The sequence below is a fragment of the Microtus oregoni genome, unplaced genomic scaffold, assembly GCF_018167655.1.
Source record: "Microtus oregoni isolate MIOR12 unplaced genomic scaffold, Mior012 000019F_ref0000042, whole genome shotgun sequence".
Lineage (NCBI taxonomy): Eukaryota > Metazoa > Chordata > Mammalia > Rodentia > Cricetidae > Microtus > Microtus oregoni.
This window is the reverse complement of record NW_024543078.1, coordinates 4364522-4383984: the sequence shown is the minus strand read 5'-3', so window position 1 is coordinate 4383984 and position 19463 is coordinate 4364522. Positions and strand designations below refer to the sequence as shown.

Below are 19463 nucleotides of genomic sequence, written 5' to 3'. Positions count from 1 at the left end.
TGGAACTCAGAAGGCACAGGGGCAGCCTAGCATGCCCCAAGCGGGCGTCACCAACATCACACGACTGATTGTACGTCTGTCACTTCAGAAAGAGGAAAGCCTGGGATCCGGAGTTCACAACAAAACAAAACAGCAAACTGGTGAAATCCTTGTCATACAAGCATAAAAATCTGTGCTCAAAGCCGGGAGGTGGTGGCGCATGCCTTTAATCCCAGCACTCGGGAGGCAGAGGCAGGTGGATCTCCGGGAGTTCGAGACAGGCCTGGTCTACAAGAGTTAGTTCTAGGACAGGCTACAAAGCTGTCTCCGAAAACCAGAAAACAAACAAACAAAAAACTGTGTTCAATTCCAAGTTCCTGTGTAAAAAGTTAGGCATGATGGCACATGCCCTCGCTGGATCTAGAGTTCTTCTAGGAGGCTAGCCTGCCAGCGAGTATCAGGAATCCTCCTGTCCCGGCCTGAAAAAAAAGAAAAAAGAAAAAGGAAAAGGAAAGAAGATAAAAGATCAAGAAAGCAGTTGGGCGGTGGTGGCACACGCCTTTAATCCCAGCACTCGGGAGGCAGAGGCAGGCGGAACTCTGTGAGGTCGAGGCCAGAGTCTGGTCTACAGAGGGAGTTCCAGGACAGGCTCCAAAGCTACAGAGAAACCCTGTCTCAAAAAAACCAAAAAAACCAAAAAAAAAAAAAAAAAAAAAAGATAAAAGATCAAGAAAGCCATCCGATGTCCACCTCTGACCTGTACACACACAAATGTCTGCACACAAACATGTACAAGCATATACACACAACAAAGAAAAAAATGGAAAGTAATTAAAATAGCTGAAATGAAGAAGAATTAAGGTTCATCTGGAGACGGGGGAAATGGCTCAATGGGTAGGAGGGCCGATATTACAGAAGATCCTCGTTGGATTCCCAGCACCCATATCGGAAGGCTCAGGGGGTCCGACGCCCTCTTCTGGACTCCTGAGGCACGGCACTCGTGTGTATACACAGTTTAAAACTAATACAAGAAAACCGGGTGTGGTGACCACGCCTTTAATCCCAACCCTCGGGAGGCAGAAGCGGGCGGATCTCTGTTCCAAAGCTACCCAGGGAAACAACCAGCGGTACACAGAGAAACCCTGTCTCTAAAACAGAAAAATACTTAATGTAGGAAAAATCTCTTCCTAGCTGTCTTTTAAGCTGCCTGGAGAATAGTCTCCTTTCTCAAGGTCCAGTATTTGGTACACCACCCCAGCCTGGGTCGAAGAGGAAGGAGGAAAAGATAAAAGATGCATCACCTCCGCTATTGGCCGAATTCTAGTCATGTGACCACAGCTAGCTGCTGGATCCTGGGAAATGTAGTCCACTCTGGAAAGGCTACTTAAAAGGGAAACTGAAGTGTTGGACTTCGTTGAGGTTAGTAAGCCAGGAGACATTTCAGTGGGGAATGAGTTTACTGCACACGCAGACGGAAATAAGTTTGAATCCCTAAATTATGCAAAGAACCAGGTGTGGTGGCTAGCCTGTCATCGCCGTACACCACAAGGAAAACTGAGATAGCGATCCCTGAAGCTCCGTGGCCGCAAACCTAGCTCAGTCACTGAGCGGCAGGTTCAGTGAGAAAAATCTGTCCAGAAAACAAAGTGGAGGGGCTGGAGAGATGGCTCAGCGGTTAAGAACACTGACTGTTCTTCCAGAGGTCCTGAGTTCAATTCCCAGCAACCACATGGTGGCTCACAACCATCTGTAATGAGATCTGGTGCCCTCTTCTGGGGTCCAGGTATGCACACAGGCAGAACACTGTATACATAATTAATAAATAAATCTAAAAAAAAAAAAAGAAAACAAAGTGGAGTGTGGCTGAGGTGGTGCACGCCATTAATCCCAGCACTAGGGAGGCAGAGACTAGGCAGATCTCTGTGAGTTCGAGCCCAGCCTAGTCTACAAGAGCTAGTTCCAGGACAGGCTCCAAAGCTACAGAGAAACCCTGTCTCAAAAAAAACAAAAGCAAAAGAAAATATGAGATAAAAACAAAGTGGAACTAGGGGATGATGTCCACACCCTCAATTTCACATGATGTAAAGCCAAAAGTAGACAGAACTCCGAGTTCCAGGCCAGCCAGGGCTACTCAGAGAGACAGTGTCTAAAAGAAAAAAAAAAGTGGAACCACTCCACCACCAATTTTTGAGAGAGTCACTGTGGCCAGCAGCTTGCCTGCTGTTTCTACAAGGTCCCTCCTGTCTCTCTCACCTAACTATATGAGACCATGTTTCCATCACTTGCTGGATAAAACACAGTGACCACCTAGAATAAAAGACAGTGGGCTTCCTGCCCCTGTGTGCTTGCTCTTTGGTGTGGTCAGGCACAGTCTTCTACAGACAGAATTGCCTTGTGAACCCACCTGTGTTTTCTTTTTTTCTTTTTTTGGTTTTTCGAGACAGGGTTTCTCTGTGGTTTTGGAGCCTGTCCTGGAACTAGCTCTTGTAGACCAGGCTGGCCTCGAACTCACAGAAATCCGCCTGCCTCTGCCTCCCGAGTGCTGGGATTAAAGGCGTGCGCCACCACCGCCCGGCCCACCTGTGTTTTCTTAAGGTTCTTTCTGCTTCGTTTTTTTTCCCTCCCAAGTGCTGGGACTAAAATTCCTATGCAAAACCTGGAATATATGTTTTTTTAAATATTTATTTGTTTATTTATTTATTTATTATGTATACAATATTCTGTGTGTATGTCTGCAGGCCAGAAGAGGGCACCAGACCTTATTCCAGATGGTTGTAAGCCACCATGTGGTTGCTGGGAACTGAACTCAGGACCTTTGGAAGAGCAGGCAATGATCTTAACCACTGAGCCATCTCTCCAGCCCTGGAATATTTGTTTTAATATAATTTACAGCACATATTTCTATGTGACACCTCTCGGAGTATATGTTTTAGTGTAATTTACAGTACATATTTGCAACAATGGTGAGACTCAAAGCCAAACATTTCTGGACAGTGGTGGCACACACTATTTTCCCTTCAAGACTGGGTTTCTCTGTGTATCCTGGCTGTCCTAGAACTCGGTAGACCAGGCTGACCTGCTGAGTGCTGGGATTAAAGGTGGATGCCACCACCGCCCTTTGATTTTGGTTCACAACTTTAATCCAAGCACTCTGGAGGCAAAGGCAGGCAGATCTCTAATCTGAAGGTCTGGTCTACACAAGGTAACTGTGAAAAAGCTAGATAGCTGTGGTTCACACCAGCATCCTGACACTCTGGAGGCTGAGGCAGGGGAGACTGCCTCAGGGAGTAAGGATGCTGTGAGCAGGTGTACAGGCTCAGTTCCTGTCATCCCAGCACTTGGAGAATTAGAAACTCAGGCTTACATAGGAAATTTCCAGGCCAGTCCCGGTTTCAAAACACGACAGTTTTTTTTTACCCTAAGCTAAGGAGCCAAGGGGGCTTTTGAAACTGAGATGAGAAGTTAGAGTTGGTACAGGGCTCTGGAAGTTTTTAAATCGAGCTAAGACAAAAGGAGGGGTGGTGTGGTCCAATCTGAATGCCATCGTGCATGTGAAGGGCAGGGAAAACAGTTTTGACACAGGTCTTTCTTTATTGCCCCGATGGCCTCAAACTCCCAGTCTTCCTGCCTCGGCCTCCCAGTGGCTGGGAATATTATTTATATTCCCAATTTTATATTACTTATTGTTTGGTCAAAAGCATCACCCCAGCTTCCTAACACTCCTTAATACAACAAGTCTGGATTGTTTGCCTGGGGACTTTGCCCCAGCTCCTGGCATAAGACCCCTCTCCAGGGAGGGTCAAAACCACTCCCACGGCTATTTAAACTGCCCCCCCAGAATGAACAGGTAGTCTCCGCTTTCCTCCCTTCCCCTCCCCTTGCTTTCCTGGGACCACCCCGGAGCATTGCATTAAACATGGGCATCTTTTATTCGGTTTCATTTGGTCTGATTGCAATTATTTGCGTGGGCGGAGAGGTCCGTCTTAAGAAATCCCTAACAGCTATATTGGCAGCTTTTGGGGGATCTGCGTCTGTGTGCTTTGGAGGAGGCCAGCCAAGTGCACGCGGAGCCCGGATGTGCAGGACCGGCTGAGCACACCACGCCAGTACCACAGGCCAAGCAAGCCCTGCACCTGCCAGCAGCCGCTCGCGGGAACAGCGACACCTGCCCGACCGTGTCCTGTTCACCCCAACTCTTCCTCCAAAGCACCAGCACAAGCGAGAGTCACCCAACGCACCGTGAGGGGAAGAACCGACGCCTTTAAGGAGCGCCCTCGGAGGCGAGCGAGCCCCGCTCCCCGTGAAACGGCGCGGGGCGGGGCGGAGCTGGAGTGGGCGTGGCCGCAGCGCCAGTAAGGAGAACCGGGAGGGGGCGGGACTTCTGTGAATTGGGTGGCCAAGGAGGGACCTGAGAAATGGCTCACCCCGGAAGGGGCGCTTACTCTCAAGCATGACTACCAGGGGTTCGATCCTCGGGACCCATGTGGGACCCATGATTAAAGGAAGTAATTCCAGCAAAATGTCCGCCGACATCCACGTGGCAGGCGTGGAAGGCGCGCACCCACACCCCCGCGAACTCGTCTCCAAACCTGACCGAACCCATACGGTGGAAGATGAAAAACCATCTCGTAAATGTTGTCTTTTGACGCCCACAAACATATGTGCGTCTCCCCGAACATATGCTCTCTAAAGAAAAGAGACCGTGGGACTGGAAAGATGGCTCAGAGGTTAAGAGCACTGACTGCTCTTCTGGAGGTCCTGAGTTCAATTCCCAACAACCACATGGTGGCTCACAACCATCTGTAATGAGATCTGGTGCCCTCTTCTGGCCTGCAGGCATGGAGGCTGAACACTGTGTACATAATAAACGAATAAATCTTTACAAAAAAAAAAAGATCGCATGGCCAACAAAAATAGGAGGCAACTGGAGCTTTTTTAGGGTTTTGGTTTTTCAAGACAGGGTCTCTAACGTGTCACAGCCCTAGCTGTCCTGGAACTAGCTCTTGTAGATCACGTTGGCCTTGAACTCCCAGAGATCCGCCTGCCTCTGCCTCCTGTGTGCTGGGTGGTGGGATTAAAGGCGTGCGCCACCACCGCCCTGCATTTTTTTTTTTTTTTTGTTTGAGACAGGGTATCTCAACTATGGAGCCAGTCCTGGAACTCACTCTGTAAACTGTAAATCAGCCTGGCCTGGAGCTCAAGGAGATCCACCTGCCTCTGCCTCCCGAGAGAGCTAGGATTGAAGGCCTGCGCCGCCACCACCTGGTTCGGGAGGGCTTCTAAACCCTTCAGAAGCCAGACTAATGGGGCGTGGTGGGGGACACCTTTAATCCCAACACTCTGGAGGCGGAGGAGAGTGGTCTACACAACAAATTCCAGAAAAGGCGGGGTGCACGGAGTCAGCTTGAAAACGAGGCAGGGGGCCCCAGCATGAAAAGGTGGGGCCAGCGAGAAGGCACGAGGCAGGAAGGCTGTTGCCCCCAAGCCTTAGGATCTCTACCTGGGACCTACAGGGTGGAAGGAGAGAACCTACTTTCCTGAACTGCTCTGACTTCCACTCATGTACACACCAAATGAATAAGTATTTGTAATTTCTTAACCGAAGCCAGAGAAAAGGCAGATTGCACTGCGCGAGCGCGAGGAAAATGAGGCGGAGGTAGGGCTAATTTCTCCTTTAAGAAGTTAGACTCCACCCCTAGTGGGCGTGACCAAAGCCAGCGCCTTAAAAAAATAAGCACAGGGGCGGGTGGGGGCGATTGGTCAGATCCTCGGGCGGTGGCGCTCGGGCGCGCTTGCGCAGCACGCAGCTCCCGCCTCTCGGCGGGGGCTGGGGGGGAGGAGCCAGATACCGCTTTTATTGGCTCTCGCTCAAGACCCGCCCTCCGGTCGAGGGCCGTCACGTGACGCGACGGCTGGGGCCTCCCGGCGCGGGGGACGCTAGTGGCCAAGATGGCGGCGGAGCTGGTGGAGGCCAAAGTGAGTGAGCGGCGGCGGCGCGGGCTGGGGCCGGCGGGTGGCGCGGTGCGGACGGCGCCTCGCAGCCAGCCGGGAGGGCGAGCTGAGGGGTGTGGGAGTGCGGGTCGACCGGGGCGCGACCGGGACGCGGGCTGAGGCTGCGGGCGGGGGGCGGGGAGACCGGGGGCGGGGTCGCCAGCACCGTTTTCGGAGTGTCGCCGTCGACTCCTGTCACTCCATTTCTGATCGGAGCTGGAAGTCCCTACAATGTGGGGACGCAGCTTCCCCGGTGCAGGCACTGTCCCTTCCTTTGGGACAGCCCCACTGGGACAGGCCTGGAGGGTCCCCTGTGGTCTCCCAAGCCTAAGGAATGCAGAGAGTGACTTTTCCATCCCGTCTCCAAGGCAACGAGGAGGACTCAGGTCCGGGTCCCCGCGTCTCTCCTCGCCTACGGGACAGCATGGGGAAGGTCTGCAGGGAGTGCCACAAGTCCTCTGATTTTCGGGGTCCCCATTGGCACCTCCCCCTAGTGAATAAGTAAGACTCCAGACTCAGTCCAGCTATGAGTTCCGGGGTTCATTTTAGAGTCTCCGAGTCGCCGAGAACCACCCCTCCGTCCCTTACACACTGGCTGTCCCCTGTCCTCCTGGGAAGGTCCCCAGCCCCCTCTGTTGCCTTCGGGGGTCCAGTCAGCAGTGGGGTACCACATTCTCCAGTAATCCTTACACTGTACTCCACCTTTTTGTTTTTTTTGTTTTTGTTTTTGTTTTTTTCGAGACAGTGTTTCTCTGTGGTTTTGGAGCCTGTCCTGGAACTAGCTCATGTAGACCAGGCTGGTCTCGAACTCACAGAGATCCGCCTGCCTCCGCCTCCCGAGTGCTGGGATTAAAGGCGTGCGCCACCATCGCCCGGCCTGTACTCCACCTTTAATCTCGACATCCTGGCGAATCATCTTACGGGGTTTTGGGCTCCCTGACAGCCCACCCGACCCACCACCCCCTTTTTTCCTGTGTTGCTCCCCAGATTGATCCCTGAACTGAGTCCAAGGGAGGACTGCTTAGGCCTTTTCCCCCCCATTTCTGCTTTGAGGTGCCAGGGCTCTGTCCCTCCACCGGGTGAGTCCCCATTAAACCTCCCTGAGGCGTGGCTCAGCATCGCCACCTTCCAGTGCTGTCCTGTCTCCCAGCACACTCGTCCCTCCTGAGTTCCTGTTGGACCTCAGCCTCCCTCAGGCATCTTCCCACCTATAAAGTCACAACTTGTACCCCTTCTTTCCTGATTCTCCTGTTACATGGCTCTTCCCTGTCCCACTTGGACCTTTTGGGGTATTCTAGAGATTCCAATTAAAAAAATGTATCCCTCTCCTCCCTCCCCCCGTTCATTCACCCAGAATGTACACCATATTCATAGTCAGAGTTTTGGGATACTCAAGATGGGAACATGTGAACTGTGAAGGTCCCAGGCACAGTCTTACTGCTTAAAGCCCCCTTTGTAGCATCCTGGAGCATTCCGGGGAGGCCAAGCCTCTTTGCCCACCTCATTCCTCAGTGGCAGGGGTGTGGTCCCTCTCTACTGGACCCTCTGGACCTCCAGCCCCACCTTAGTTGAACTTGACCCTCTTTTTTGAAGCTCTGTGATGGTCCAGGGGGACCCCATCACAGCCCTTCAGAGAACATTGAGTGTAATGGAGACTCCTCCATCTATCTGTCACAGTGGGCTGGAGATTCTGTCCTTTGCGGTCCACTGGGGCTTATCGGAGGCGATGGTGGCATTTGAGGATGACTGGACCATTCAGCAGGCCCCGTGGCAGGCTTGTAGGCTGCCTTCATCCTTTGTCAGGGGTCTTGGCTTTCCGAAGAGCCTGGTCTAGTGACTGTTGCCTCTCATTGAGCCCCAAGTGGAAAGCTTTAGACACCATGGAGCTGACACTGTTTATAAACCCAGCCCTGGTAGCCATGCCCGGGCGGGAAGTGCACTCTGGGCGATGGATGGAGACATCTTGCTGTGTCCTGTCCTAGTGCCATGCTGTCCCTAGCAGGCTGCTGGGGCATAGCAGCTGCTGGGAAACCCGACCCAGACCATATGGCAACAACCTGGGTGCTGGGATGTTTGCCATCCGTCATGGGTGACGGGACTCCCCCTGGCTCTGGCACCCCTCTCCTCAGTCTTTAGGGCTTGGACTTGTTCTAGTACAAACATGCTAACTACATGCTGTGTGTGCTGCGTGGCCCTGCATGAGGTAGGAAGTCAAGGCTCCTTTGAGGGTGCCCAAGGGCCACATACCCTGGAGTCCCTGGAGAGTCAGGGCTCCCCGGCAAGAGGTCTAAAGCCTGGTAGCCACTGGCCAAACTCCATCCCAGCCCGTTGTACCAAGAGGCCTCACATCATGCTGTCATAGTTGGCAACCCAAGTCCCAGGTGCTCTGGGAGCCTCCTGGGACACTGCTCTTGCTCCCAAGGGCCATGTACCCCAAGTGATCAGGTGGGTACCAAATGTGATGGATTCCTGAGACTAGGACCTCTGGGCTGGTCAGGTGTGCTTTCTGTGTCTTGCAGGCTTCTTTGGGGCTCATGGCCTGAGTTAGCTGCCTGTGTCCCCTCCAGCCACTTGGACCATCAGCCAGTCCCATGGAAGTCCCTCTCTATCTCCAATTTTCATTGAATTCAATCCAGCTGCAGAACTTAACACAGGAGGCCCAGGGCCTGGCTGGGCTGTCCCTCAGGGAGCCTTGGTCCTTCCACCTGGGGGGTCTGCCATGCCCTCATGTCAGCTATTGTGAATGCAGGCCCCACCCGAGGGACCCCCATACATCTGTCCCTGGGCCTTTCTGTCATCTAATACTGTGTCATCAGCTTGGTCACTGACCTGTGCAGCTGCTTGGTTTCGGGCACCAGTTGTTCTCATGTAGGCCCATCCTGCTCCTAGGCACCCTGGGTGATGCCCGGGGAACTGGCATGGTTGGGTGGAGACCAGGTACAGGGTCCAGGACACCTCACTGTAAGACCGGTACCAGTCCACAGTGCCCTGGGGGCCTTGCCCAAGACTAGCAAATCCTACCTAGTCTGGGTAGCACACATGGGAAGGGGTTTAAGAGGCCTCCCCAGGGTTCAGTCCTGACACCTCTGCCCAGGAGTGCTGTCTTAGGACACAGCCATGCCCCTGCCGTAGCCAAGGCAGGCAGTCCTTCTGTTTCATGTACACGTCACACTAGAAGAGGAGGCTGTGAGGGACGGGAAGGGGTTCTGGTGGCTGGCGCCCAGCCATGTTAGAGGGCAACCACTGAGAGCCGCTGTGGTCACCCTTCCACAGAACATGGTGATGAGCTTCCGAGTGTCGGACCTACAGATGCTTCTGGGCTTTGTGGGCCGCAGCAAGAGTGGGTTGAAGCATGAGCTGGTGACCAGGGCCTTGCAGCTGGTGCAGTTCGACTGCAGCCCCGAGCTCTTCAAGAAGATCAAAGAGCTATATGAGACACGCTACGCCAAGAAGAACGTGGATCCCAGCCCACAGGCGCCACGGCCCCTGGACCCCCTGGCTCTGCACTCCATGCCCAGGACTCCCCTGTCAGGGCCCACCGTGGACTACCCCGTGTTGTACGGGAAGTACTTGAATGGACTGGGACGCCTGCCCACCAAGGCCCTTAAGCCTGAAGTGCGCCTGGTGAAGTTGCCCTTCTTCAACATGCTGGACGAGTTGCTGAAGCCCACCGAGCTGGGTGAGTGGTGGGTATCGGCTGGGGGATCCCCACAGTAGGCTCAGCCACTGGGCCACGTGCCATAGGAAGGCATGGCAGGTCACACTGGTCATCTCAGCATTTAGGGGCTGAGGCAGTATTATTGTGAGTTCTGGGCTACAGGGCGAAACTGTTTTTAAAAAACAGCAATGACTGAGGACGTAGGTACCGTAGTGAGCAGAGCATTCACTGGCCTGCTGACCAGCACCGAGGCCTGGCAGCGTGTACCTCTCCTCCCAGCTCGACAAGGGGAGTGCCGTGAGTCTGAGGTTAGCCTTGGCAAATATATTCCAATTTTTAAAAAAGAAAAAAAAAAAGCTGGGCATGGTGGCAAACTCAAGTTATCACAGCACTTGGGGGGAGATGCAGAAGATCAGCAGTTCAAGGTCACTCTCGACCAGCTGCTCGACCAGTTTGAGACCCTGTCTCAAGAAAAGCAGATGTAAGTGGAGCTAGCTGTGTTCCAAGCTGTCAGGTTAGGTTGTCAGGTGGCCTCGACCATCAGACCACCGTCTGTGGGGCACAGATGGCCCTGGGAGGCCCACATCTAGGTCTCTCCCGCCTAGAGCCCAGAGGTGGTCCCAGCACTTGGCAGACTCACCCTCACATCCCTGTGGCCTGTTCTCCACTGAGTGATCCCTTCCTGCTGTCGCAAGACCGTTCGTTCCCCTTGTCCTGGGACTTGGTGGGGAGTTCTGTTTAATTGGGACTGCTGCAAGCACCTGAGGAATGGTGGCACTTGGCCTGTCTGAGGGCTGCTTCTGTGACCTGAGGCCCCACCCCCTGGCTCGAGGCTCCACCCCTAGCCTGAGACTCCACCCTCCATGGCACTGAAGCTGGCTTATGGCAGAGCCTTCTGGCCCTGCCACCTTCTTGCCATGCTTCAAGTACTGCAATCTTGCCTTCTCCAAGGTTTCCACAGCCCTTGGCAGCTAGGGGCCAAGCTGCTGGTTATCATCTTGAGGATGACCCAAGTGCCAGGGAATTGGTCCCCCTGCCTGCCAGCCTGCATGGAGGGCTTCCTTCCTGCAGAGCAAGCCAGCCGTCACTCTGTCCCACAATGCAATGCTGTGCCCTGAGCCCCCAGGGACCCTGGTCACCTGATCTCCGGGAGAGCATGCTCCCCTGTCTACCCCAGCAGCTTGAACAAAGAGGACTAGTCCGCCTCACCTGCCTTCCCACCAGGGCACCCCCTTCCCTGGGTCCCACACCCTGAGGGGCTCCTGGATCAGGAGCTCTGATCCTGGGCCTAAGACCATGATCCCTCAAGCTCTAAATCCCGTTATTTCACAGGCCTGCCCTGCCCTGACCTGGGCCCTCCAAGCACAAGCCAGTTCATGGTGGTCAGCCCCTTGCCCAGGCCAGAATGAGCCCCATGCTCCTTCAGGATTCCCCGGAAAAGCTGCCTGCTCATCCTGCATCGGGCAGACAGAGCCCGTAAATCACCTGAGCACGCAGAGTGGGAGGGAGGAGGGCCACAGGCCAGCTGCAGACCAGGGCGCACTAACAACCTGTTTAAAGAGGGCTGCTAACCAGAGAGGGCAAGGGGCTCATACGCGTACACACAGCAACCTGAGTTCCTGCCCCCCCCCCCCCCCCCCTGCACCCTTGTCTGCTGTTTCCCCACTCCTGGGCCAGGCAGGCCCAGGGCAGCAGAAGTGAGGACAGCGCAGGACTGGATGGGGAGGGTTGTGTCTCCTCTCCCCCACCCCAGGGCTGTGCAGCTGGAGGGTATCCTGGGCATCTGTGGTCGGAAGTGTAGAGATAGTGCCTGGACCTGAGGAGGTGGCCAGGGCCGGTGACCTGTGACCCTCAGGTCCCTAGGATGTCAGCTTCTTCCGCCCTACCCCTTTCCCCTTGCTGCCCACATGGATCCATGTTCCCTGGCTACCATGCTGTCTTTCTTGGTTTGTTGATGCGGTTTTTGAGACAGGGCTAACAGTGTAGCCCAGACTGGCCTGGAGCCTATGATGCTCTAGGTCCGAGGTTCTCAACCCTCCTCATGCTGCGACCTTTAACACGGTTGCTCACGTTGTGTGACCCCAACCGTGAAGTTACTTTGTTGCTACTTCATAAGTGTAATTTTGCTACTGTTATAAATTGTAATGTAGATCGGTGATTTCCAGTGGGGTTTTTGTTTTTGTGACCCGTGTGAAAGGGTCAAAATAACCCCCCAGAGAGGTCACACCCCACAGGTTGAGAACCACTGCACTAGCCTGAGGCCTTGCAGTGCTAGGATCAGAGCCACCCGGTAGCGCTTGCTGACTGGGAAGGCCTGTCAGATTCCTTCTGCCCCAGGGTCTTTGCAGGACTGTGGCTCCTCACCCCCCAGCCTTTGGTTGCTGTCTCTGTCCTCAAGGTCACAACCCACTGCCTGCCCTGTCCTTTTGGTATTTTAGAGACAAGGTTTCTCTACAGAGAGACAGGCTTTAGAGCCTGTCCTAGAGCTAGTTCTTAAAGACCAGGCTGGCTCGAACTCACAGAGATCCGCCTGTCTCTGCCTCCTGAGTGCTGGGATTAAAGGTATGTACCACCACTGCCCTGAATGCCCTGCCCTGCCCTGCCCTGTCCTTATGACATCTCCTCCACTGTGGTTCCCTTCCAACACGGCCTTTGTCTGTCTTCATCTTTTGCATGATTTTTTGTGTGTGTGCTGTGTTTTGAGGCAGGGTCTTAGGTAGCCCAAGGTGGCCTTGAACCTCTGACCCGCCTGCTTCTACCTCCCTAGCCTGGGCTGACAGGGATGTGCCATTGCACCTGGCGTGACCCTTGCTCTCTGATACCCAATTCGGGTCGCTGATTTGAAGCAGGTCAGCAGCACAGTGGAGCTGACTGGTACCCTGTCGGCAGAGCTAGTCTCCATGCTGCCCCAACTCTGCGTGCAGGCTGGGGTGCAGCTGGGGGACACTCAAGCCCGCAGTGCTGCCCTGTTAGGGTTGCCTGAGCTGGTGACGCGGTGTTGCTTTCTCGTAGTGCTGAGGTACCCAAAAGTTCTAGGTCGCCTTGGGTCCCCACTGGTCCACTTTCCAGTCCTGGAGTACGCAAGGCTAAGAGGGGCGTTGTGTTCCACGACCCTGAGTGCTCTGTCCTGGTCCCCACCTGTCCCTGTTGACCCTTCATGATCCCTTGGTATTCGCCCACCTCAGGCATGGTGGGGGTGGCAACTGTGGGTTCCTTAGCTTCTGTGCTTGGGCCGTCCATGTGTAGTGTGTGTCGTGTCTGGTGCGGACCTCTACCCGCGCCCATGCTACAGTGGGCCAGAGAGAAAGGGAAAGTAGTTGATGGGGGGGCAGATGGAGCAAGGTTGCTGTGTGTGCCTGCTTGCCAGGTTGGCCTTGAGCTCCTCCCAACAAGTCCTTGCCTTTTACTCAGGTTCTCAGGAGGATGGCAGGTTCAAGGCCAGCCAGGTCATAAAGTGAGACCCTCTCTTGGGGGAGACTGGGGTGGGGGTGGGACAACGAGGTACAGAGGCCTTAAGGCAAGGGTGTGCCTGGTTTGTAAGGCCACCAAGGAGGAGTTCCCAGCTGGTGCTGCTGAGGAGACCTTGCCCTCAGTGTCTCAGACCTGATGGGGCTACAGCTGTAGGGCCTGGCTGATGGATGAGGGGACCAACAGCCATGGCAGAGGTCCTGGCCTGAGGAACAGCATAGGGTGGGTCATGCCTCAGCTGACTGCTAGGGTGTGGGACCCACCCCAGCAGTGTACTCACCCAGCAGCCTGTGTCCTATGCCACAGAAGCTACCCAGCCTCCCTTAGGGCGATTGTTCCAGCTCGTCCTTCAGGACCTATAGGTTTGCTCAGCAGCGGCCGCCCACCACCCAAGCACCCATGGGCTCTCTCCACGATCCTGGTTGGGCAGGTGTGATTCCCCTCACTGGAGTAACTCCACCTCCCAGCCCTGAACCTGCCTACACTCACTGCGACTGGTCCCACAGCGTCTAGTTGAGAAGGTCCCAGGCCAGTCCAACCCAGTGTCAGCATTCCTTGTAAACAGGGTGTCACAGGAACTTGGCTTCTGGGGGCTTCACCTGCTAGCAGTGCTTGTGGCTAGACAGGGAACGCCATCTGGTGGGGCACTGGTTGATCTCGCAGTGTTGGGTGGAACTTGGGGCCTGCTCCCAGCAGCCAGCTGCCCTTGGACCCAAGATGCTTCTGCTCAAGCCTACTGCTTACTAGGGTAGCTGGCTCTGAACTCCCTCCTCCTGCCCCTCTCAGAGGCCTGTTGTGGATGCACTGCAGGACACTGCTGAGTCACATGTCCACATGGTCAGAGCCCTCTGCTGGGGAAGGAACTGGGGCACACTAGGCCAGCAGTCTCTCCTGGAGCCACAGTGGCCTCAAGTGCTACCCTTCTGCCTTTGGGGCACCCTCTTCTAAAGGGACCCAGAGTGGGAGGGGCCAGAATGTGTCCCCTGAGTCCCAGGCAGAGAGGGTTGGCCTCTTGCCCTGTGGCTGGGGAGCTGTAGCCAGGCAGCCTGACCCATATGCATTCAGTCCCACAGAACGCAGAGAAGCTGCAGGAGAGCCCATGCATCTTTGCGCTGACGCCGCGGCAGGTGGAGATGATCCGCAACTCCAGGTGCGTCCACCACGAGCAGCTCCCTTGTCATGTGCCCTCCTGTGCTGGGCCATGTGGGCCCCGCAGGCTCACGAGCACCCATCACTCCATGCCAGGAGAGCCCAGCTACATTCATCTAGATGTCACCAGGGTTCCCTGGGAAAGATGGGTATGAATAAACTTTCTGAGGATGTGGCCAGGACAAGCACAGCCAAGCTGTGTTTACGGTTGTGACCGTCCCTACGCCATTTGGCAGAACAGAGGTCAGGCTGGGGTATGGCCAGGTCCTCTGCCCGCCTCCTTCCTCACCCCTACGATGGACACAGATTCTTCCTGGCATGGGCCAGGAATGCTCTGTCCTGTTGCCTATTGCTCACCTGGTGATGATGGGGAGGGCTCCAGGGTGGTCTGTACTGCCCACTGACTCCTGCCTTGTGCCCTGCCCACAGAGAGCTGCAGCCTGGAGTGAAAGCCGTGCAGGTGGTGCTGAGGTACGCAAGCAGTGCCCTGGCCCTCGCCTCTCCTGTGGCCATCACTCTGCACACACAGCCTCATCCTGTCCACCCCTGTACCTCTACCATCTGTTATTGTTGGGACCTCTGCTGCTTGTCTTCACAGCCCCCTGTGTCCCCTGTCTCTCCAGGATCTGCTACTCTGACACCAGCTGCCCACAGGAGGATCAGTACCCACCAAACATTGCTGTCAAGGTTAACCACAGCTACTGCTCAGTGCCGGTGAGCCAGCTGACAGCAGCCAGGGCGCGGGGTGACATGGACGCAGGGTAAGGACGGGACCTGGTGGGGTAGAGCACATCTCTGTTCACAGGGCTACTACCCCTCCAACAAGCCTGGTGTGGAACCCAAGAGACCCTGTCGACCCATCAACCTCACCCACCTCATGTATCTGTCCTCGGCCACCAACCGCATCACTGTCACCTGGGGCAACTACGGCAAGGTGAGCCCCCTGTGCCCGAGCCCCACTGCCCTATGTGCACCCTGTCCATCCCACATTGACCCCATCCACCCTGCGTTCAGCACCCTGATGCTGCAGCCGCTCTGTCCACAGAGCTACTCCGTAGCCTTGTACCTGGTGCGGCAGCTGACCTCCTCAGACCTGCTGCAGAGGTTGAAGACGATCGGTGTGAAGCATCCAGAACTCTGCAAGGCGCTGGGTGAGCAGCTGGGGCCCCAGGGCCTGGCTGTGCCCGGTGGGACCTGCTCTGTTCCAGGGTGTGCAGCACCCGTGGTGTGTGCAAGGGTGGCTGAGGGACTGGGGGCAAAGACACAGTGTCAACCTGCGCTCGGGGTTCTGGATCTGGATGTGGGGGTTTCAGGGTCCAGTCTGTGAGCTCAGGCCTCCTGACTTAGACAGTTGGAGAGCAAGGGCAGCTGGGCAATCTGGGAGGCAGGTGACACCAGAGATCCAGGCCAGGGCACTTGTGGTGGTGCTTGGTTTGTGGAGACAGGGTTTCTCTGTGGAGCCCTGGCTGTCCAGGAACCAGCACTGTAGCTCAGGCTGTACTCGAACTCACAGAGATCCTCCTGCCTCTGCCTCCCGAGGCGTGGGGCCACTGTCACCCGGCTGTGACAAGGGGTTTTCGGATGAGACAGTGTGGTTGTGAAAGACAGAGTTTCTGCTGCGGCAGCCCACAGCGCCCACCCACAGCGCCCACCCACACTTGACTGATGGGGCCTCAGGGGCCCTAAATGTCGCCGGTGGCCATTTCTCTGCAGGACAGGTCCAAGCCACCTCGGAGGCATCCAGGCCCATTGTCACCCTTTCTAGCTGGGGTTGACCGTGCTGGGCCAAGATTCCTGACCAGGAAGGACGTGGGCCAGGCCCCCTGGGGGTGGCTTATACCTGGAGAGTTGAAGGCAAGCTTTGCAGATCAAGCCAGGGTGGGACAGCATTCACAGGTGTGCTGTCTGTGCCTGGGCTGAGCCTGCTCAGTGTCCCTGGAGCTGCATGGACTGGGTTAAAGGGTCCCCATGCTGCCCACAGCTGAGTCCTCCAGGTTGTGTGGCATTAGCAGGTTGTGCTGCCTGGGACTTTGCAGAAACACCCTGCAGGTCTTGGGAGCCCACGGGGTCCCTGTGTGGAGTGAGCAGGGTTTGTGGGCTGGTGCTCCAGAACTGGTGGCAGAAACATAAGGCTCAGGGAGATATGGAGGCCAACCTGGCCTCCCTGAGTTCCTACAGTTTCCTTCAGCTGTGGAGAGACCCCGCCCCCTGACTTCTGTCCCCTCTGTCCCCTCACAGTCAAAGAGAAGCTTCGCCTGGACCCCGACAGTGAGATCGCCACTACTGGAGTGCGAGTGTCCCTCATCTGCCCAGTGAGTCCCCGGCTGTCCCCACCACGCGGGTGGTCGGCCTCCTGTGGGCCGGTGTCCTCACAGCCCTGGCCTTTCCCTGACAGCTGGTGAAGATGCGGCTGTCGGTTCCCTGCCGCGCAGAGACCTGTGCACACCTGCAGTGCTTCGATGCAGTCTTCTACCTGCAGATGAACGAGAAGAAGCCCACGTGGATGTGCCCTGTGTGTGACAAGCCCGCCGCCTACGACCAGCTGATCATAGACGGGTGAGTCTGACGGGCTCTGCGCGCTGGAGACTCCAGCGGGACAATGGGGCCTGTGGCCTGGCTTGTAGGACTTGTTGGAGCCTTTGCTATGGAGGTGGTCGTTGTATCTTAGTTTCGCTCTGCCTGGAGTCCCTTGTGCCTGTGGTCTTGTGACCTCAGTCTTTGCAAATGGCCACCTGCAGTCCTGACTGCCTTGCAGGACTCTGCCCCACAGCAGAAAGGGAGGGGTCGTGCTTCCCCTTGGGACAGACAGCTCAGCTCTCCACTCCAGACACTGCGTCTGCTGTCTGTGGTACCTGGGGCTCCTGCCAGGCGCCACCTGCAGCTCTGTATCCCCAGAGCCACCACAGGCAGCCTCTTGCCTGGGACCCTAGGTGCTTTCTGCCTGTCCTTGGGCTTGGCTGGGAGACTTCAGTGTGTCCCTAGCAGACCCTGGGGAGTCCCAGGTCAACATTTAACCTGCCATGCTCCCAGGAAGGAAACTGAGGCTGCTCCCAACCCAACTCCTTCAGCAGGCGCTGGGCTTTGCCAGGGTCCTGGCTGGATGGGCCACTTGCTTCCCTGCCGAACTCTAGCATTGGGTGGAGTGAGTGCCACCCTGGGACTGCGCATGCGGGCTGTATTCAATTGCCTTCTGTTCTTGCCCAGCTGTGCTCTTCCGCCCAGGCTGTCCCTAGCCCAGGGCTCGAGGCAGACTCAGCAGGTGCCTCTGCCCTTGCACCCCAGTGGAGAGGGGCTGTCTGGAGGAAGGCTCAGGTTGGTAGCCAACAGCCCTGGGCCGTGGGAAATTAGCAGATCGCAGGCCCCCAGAGGATGTGTAGTTCTTCCGGCTCGGGCAGTGGAGTTTGCCCAGACCCAACCCCGTCCACTCTGCTGCCCCCAAGGCTGCTGTCGAAGATCCTGAGTGAATGCGAGGATGCGGATGAGATCGAGTTCCTGGCCGAAGGCTCCTGGCGCCCAATCCGTGCCGAGAAGGAGCCGAGCTGCAGCCCACAGGGACCTATCCTGGTACTTGGTGAGTGCCTGCACACCGCCCCTGAAGTGTGCCAGCCAGCCTGGCCAGCAGCTGAGCACTGTCCCTGTCCCCGCAGGCACCTCGGACGCCAACGGGCTCCCGCAGGCCTCCAGCAGCCCCGGCGTGGGAGGCAGCATGAGCAGCGCACTGGGCGGTGCGGGCAGCGGGGCAGGGGCGGCAGGCGGCCCAGAGAACGGGAAGCCTGGCGCCGATGTGGTCGACCTCACACTGGACAGCTCGTCTTCCTCGGAGGACGACGAGGACGATGATGAGGATGACGAGGATGACGATGAGGGCCCCCGGCCGAAGCGCCGCTGCCCATTCCAGAAGGGTCTCGTGCCCGCCTGCTGACGCGCCGGCCTCCCCTGCCCACCCCTCCCTGGCTCCCGTATCTCTGGACTCTCCTCTTGGGGGGATTTAAAAAAAAAAACAAAAAAAACAGTAAAGTGACAAAAATGAGAAAAGTACAAAACGAGAAAAAACAAGAGCAAACCAACACCACACAGGCCGGCAGCCACGGGCCTCCCGGAGCAGGCCCCACGGGGCACAGGAGGGATCTCGGACACTGGACAGGCAACGGCCGCGCTTGGCTGTTCTGCTTTTCCTGCATTGAGGCCGAGCCTGGAGCGCTGGCCTGGCCGCGAGCGTCTTTAGTTGAGAAGCCATGGTGGGGCGGCGGGCCGGGGACAGCAGCCACAATGTGCAATAACGTGGTGTCGCGGACCCGCGTGGCGTGGGGGGGTGTCGTTTTCTAGCCAGCTACCTCGGTAACTCCAATTCATTCAGGTTCACTTCCCCACGGGGCAGCCCTGCCGCGGGCTCGGGCTCCTCAGCTGCCTCCCTGCCCGCGGGAGGCTCGCTCTTCCACCGCCTGTCGCCCTCCCCACCCGACTCTGTCAGGAAGCAATACCGGGTTTGGTCCGGAGCGGGCGGCCTGGCGGTGTCACCGCATGAACTCGCCGGGAGGTCGGGGGCCCTGGCCAGCCGCGAGGCACTCTTTTCTAATATTTGTATTCTAATTTAATTGTTTTTTAAAAATGCAAATAAAATTAAAAAAAAAAAAACAAGAGTAGCCAGTCCTGGCCATCTGTGGGTTTTGTTTTATTTCTTTGTAACCTGCCTGTCCTCCCCTGAGCTAAGGGCTGGAGGGGGCTTGTTAGATGATGTCACCAGGAGGCCCCTCAGGTTAAGTATGGGCGGGTCTCTGGGTGTGTAGAAACACACACTGGAGTATTACTCGACCCTGAACAGGAGCAAGGTAGTGAAGGCGTAGTGCTCAGTGAGACCCACCCATGTGCTGTGACCGCTCAAGTGGAGGAGACTGGTGGACCATGCAAGCAAGCCTTAGATAGTATGATCTAACAGAAAACCTCAGCACGATAGAGCCAATCCTACACGTGAGCATGTGTGAGCATTGCACCCTCTAGGCCCAGAAGCCTGTCCCGCTCAGGTCAGGCCTGGGAACACTGGCCAGGAGAGCATGGTTCCCATCTGGGAATGGACGGCCTGGAGCCGTCCAGCAGACAGCCCCGCGGGGCAAGCGGCAGCCACTCGGTGGGCACACGTCCAGGCAGACTTAGTGGGTTCCCGACACACGGGACCCAAGTGCACGCCACCCATCCATGGCTCCACTGCCCTGGATACAGC

General features: G+C 56.3%; 1 protein-coding gene across 1 annotated transcript; it reads left to right on the top strand.

The window, feature by feature from the left end:
- The first annotated feature begins 5884 nt into the window (after positions 1-5884).
- Pias4 (protein inhibitor of activated STAT 4) lies at positions 5885-18865 on the top strand. The gene is made up of 11 exons (XM_041669681.1): positions 5885-5955; positions 9244-9649; positions 14162-14246; positions 14675-14716; positions 14869-14959; positions 15051-15179; positions 15291-15396; positions 16484-16557; positions 16641-16801; positions 17686-17816; positions 17893-18865. The coding sequence occupies exons 1-11, from the start codon at positions 5929-5931 to the stop codon at positions 18165-18167; spliced, it is 1527 nt and encodes a 508-aa protein (XP_041525615.1). The 5' UTR covers positions 5885-5928; the 3' UTR covers positions 18168-18865.
- Positions 18866-19463: the final 598 nt, after the last annotated feature.

Coding starts and splice junctions, on each gene's coding strand:
- Pias4 (XM_041669681.1), top strand. CDS start 5,929: ATGGCGGCGGAGCTGGTGGAGGCCAAA. Junction 5,956..9,243: donor CGGAGCTGGTGGAGGCCAAA/GTGAGTGAGCGG, acceptor ACCCTTCCACAG/AACATGGTGATGAGCTTCCG. Junction 15,397..16,483: donor AGAACTCTGCAAGGCGCTGG/GTGAGCAGCTGG, acceptor GTCCCCTCACAG/TCAAAGAGAAGCTTCGCCTG.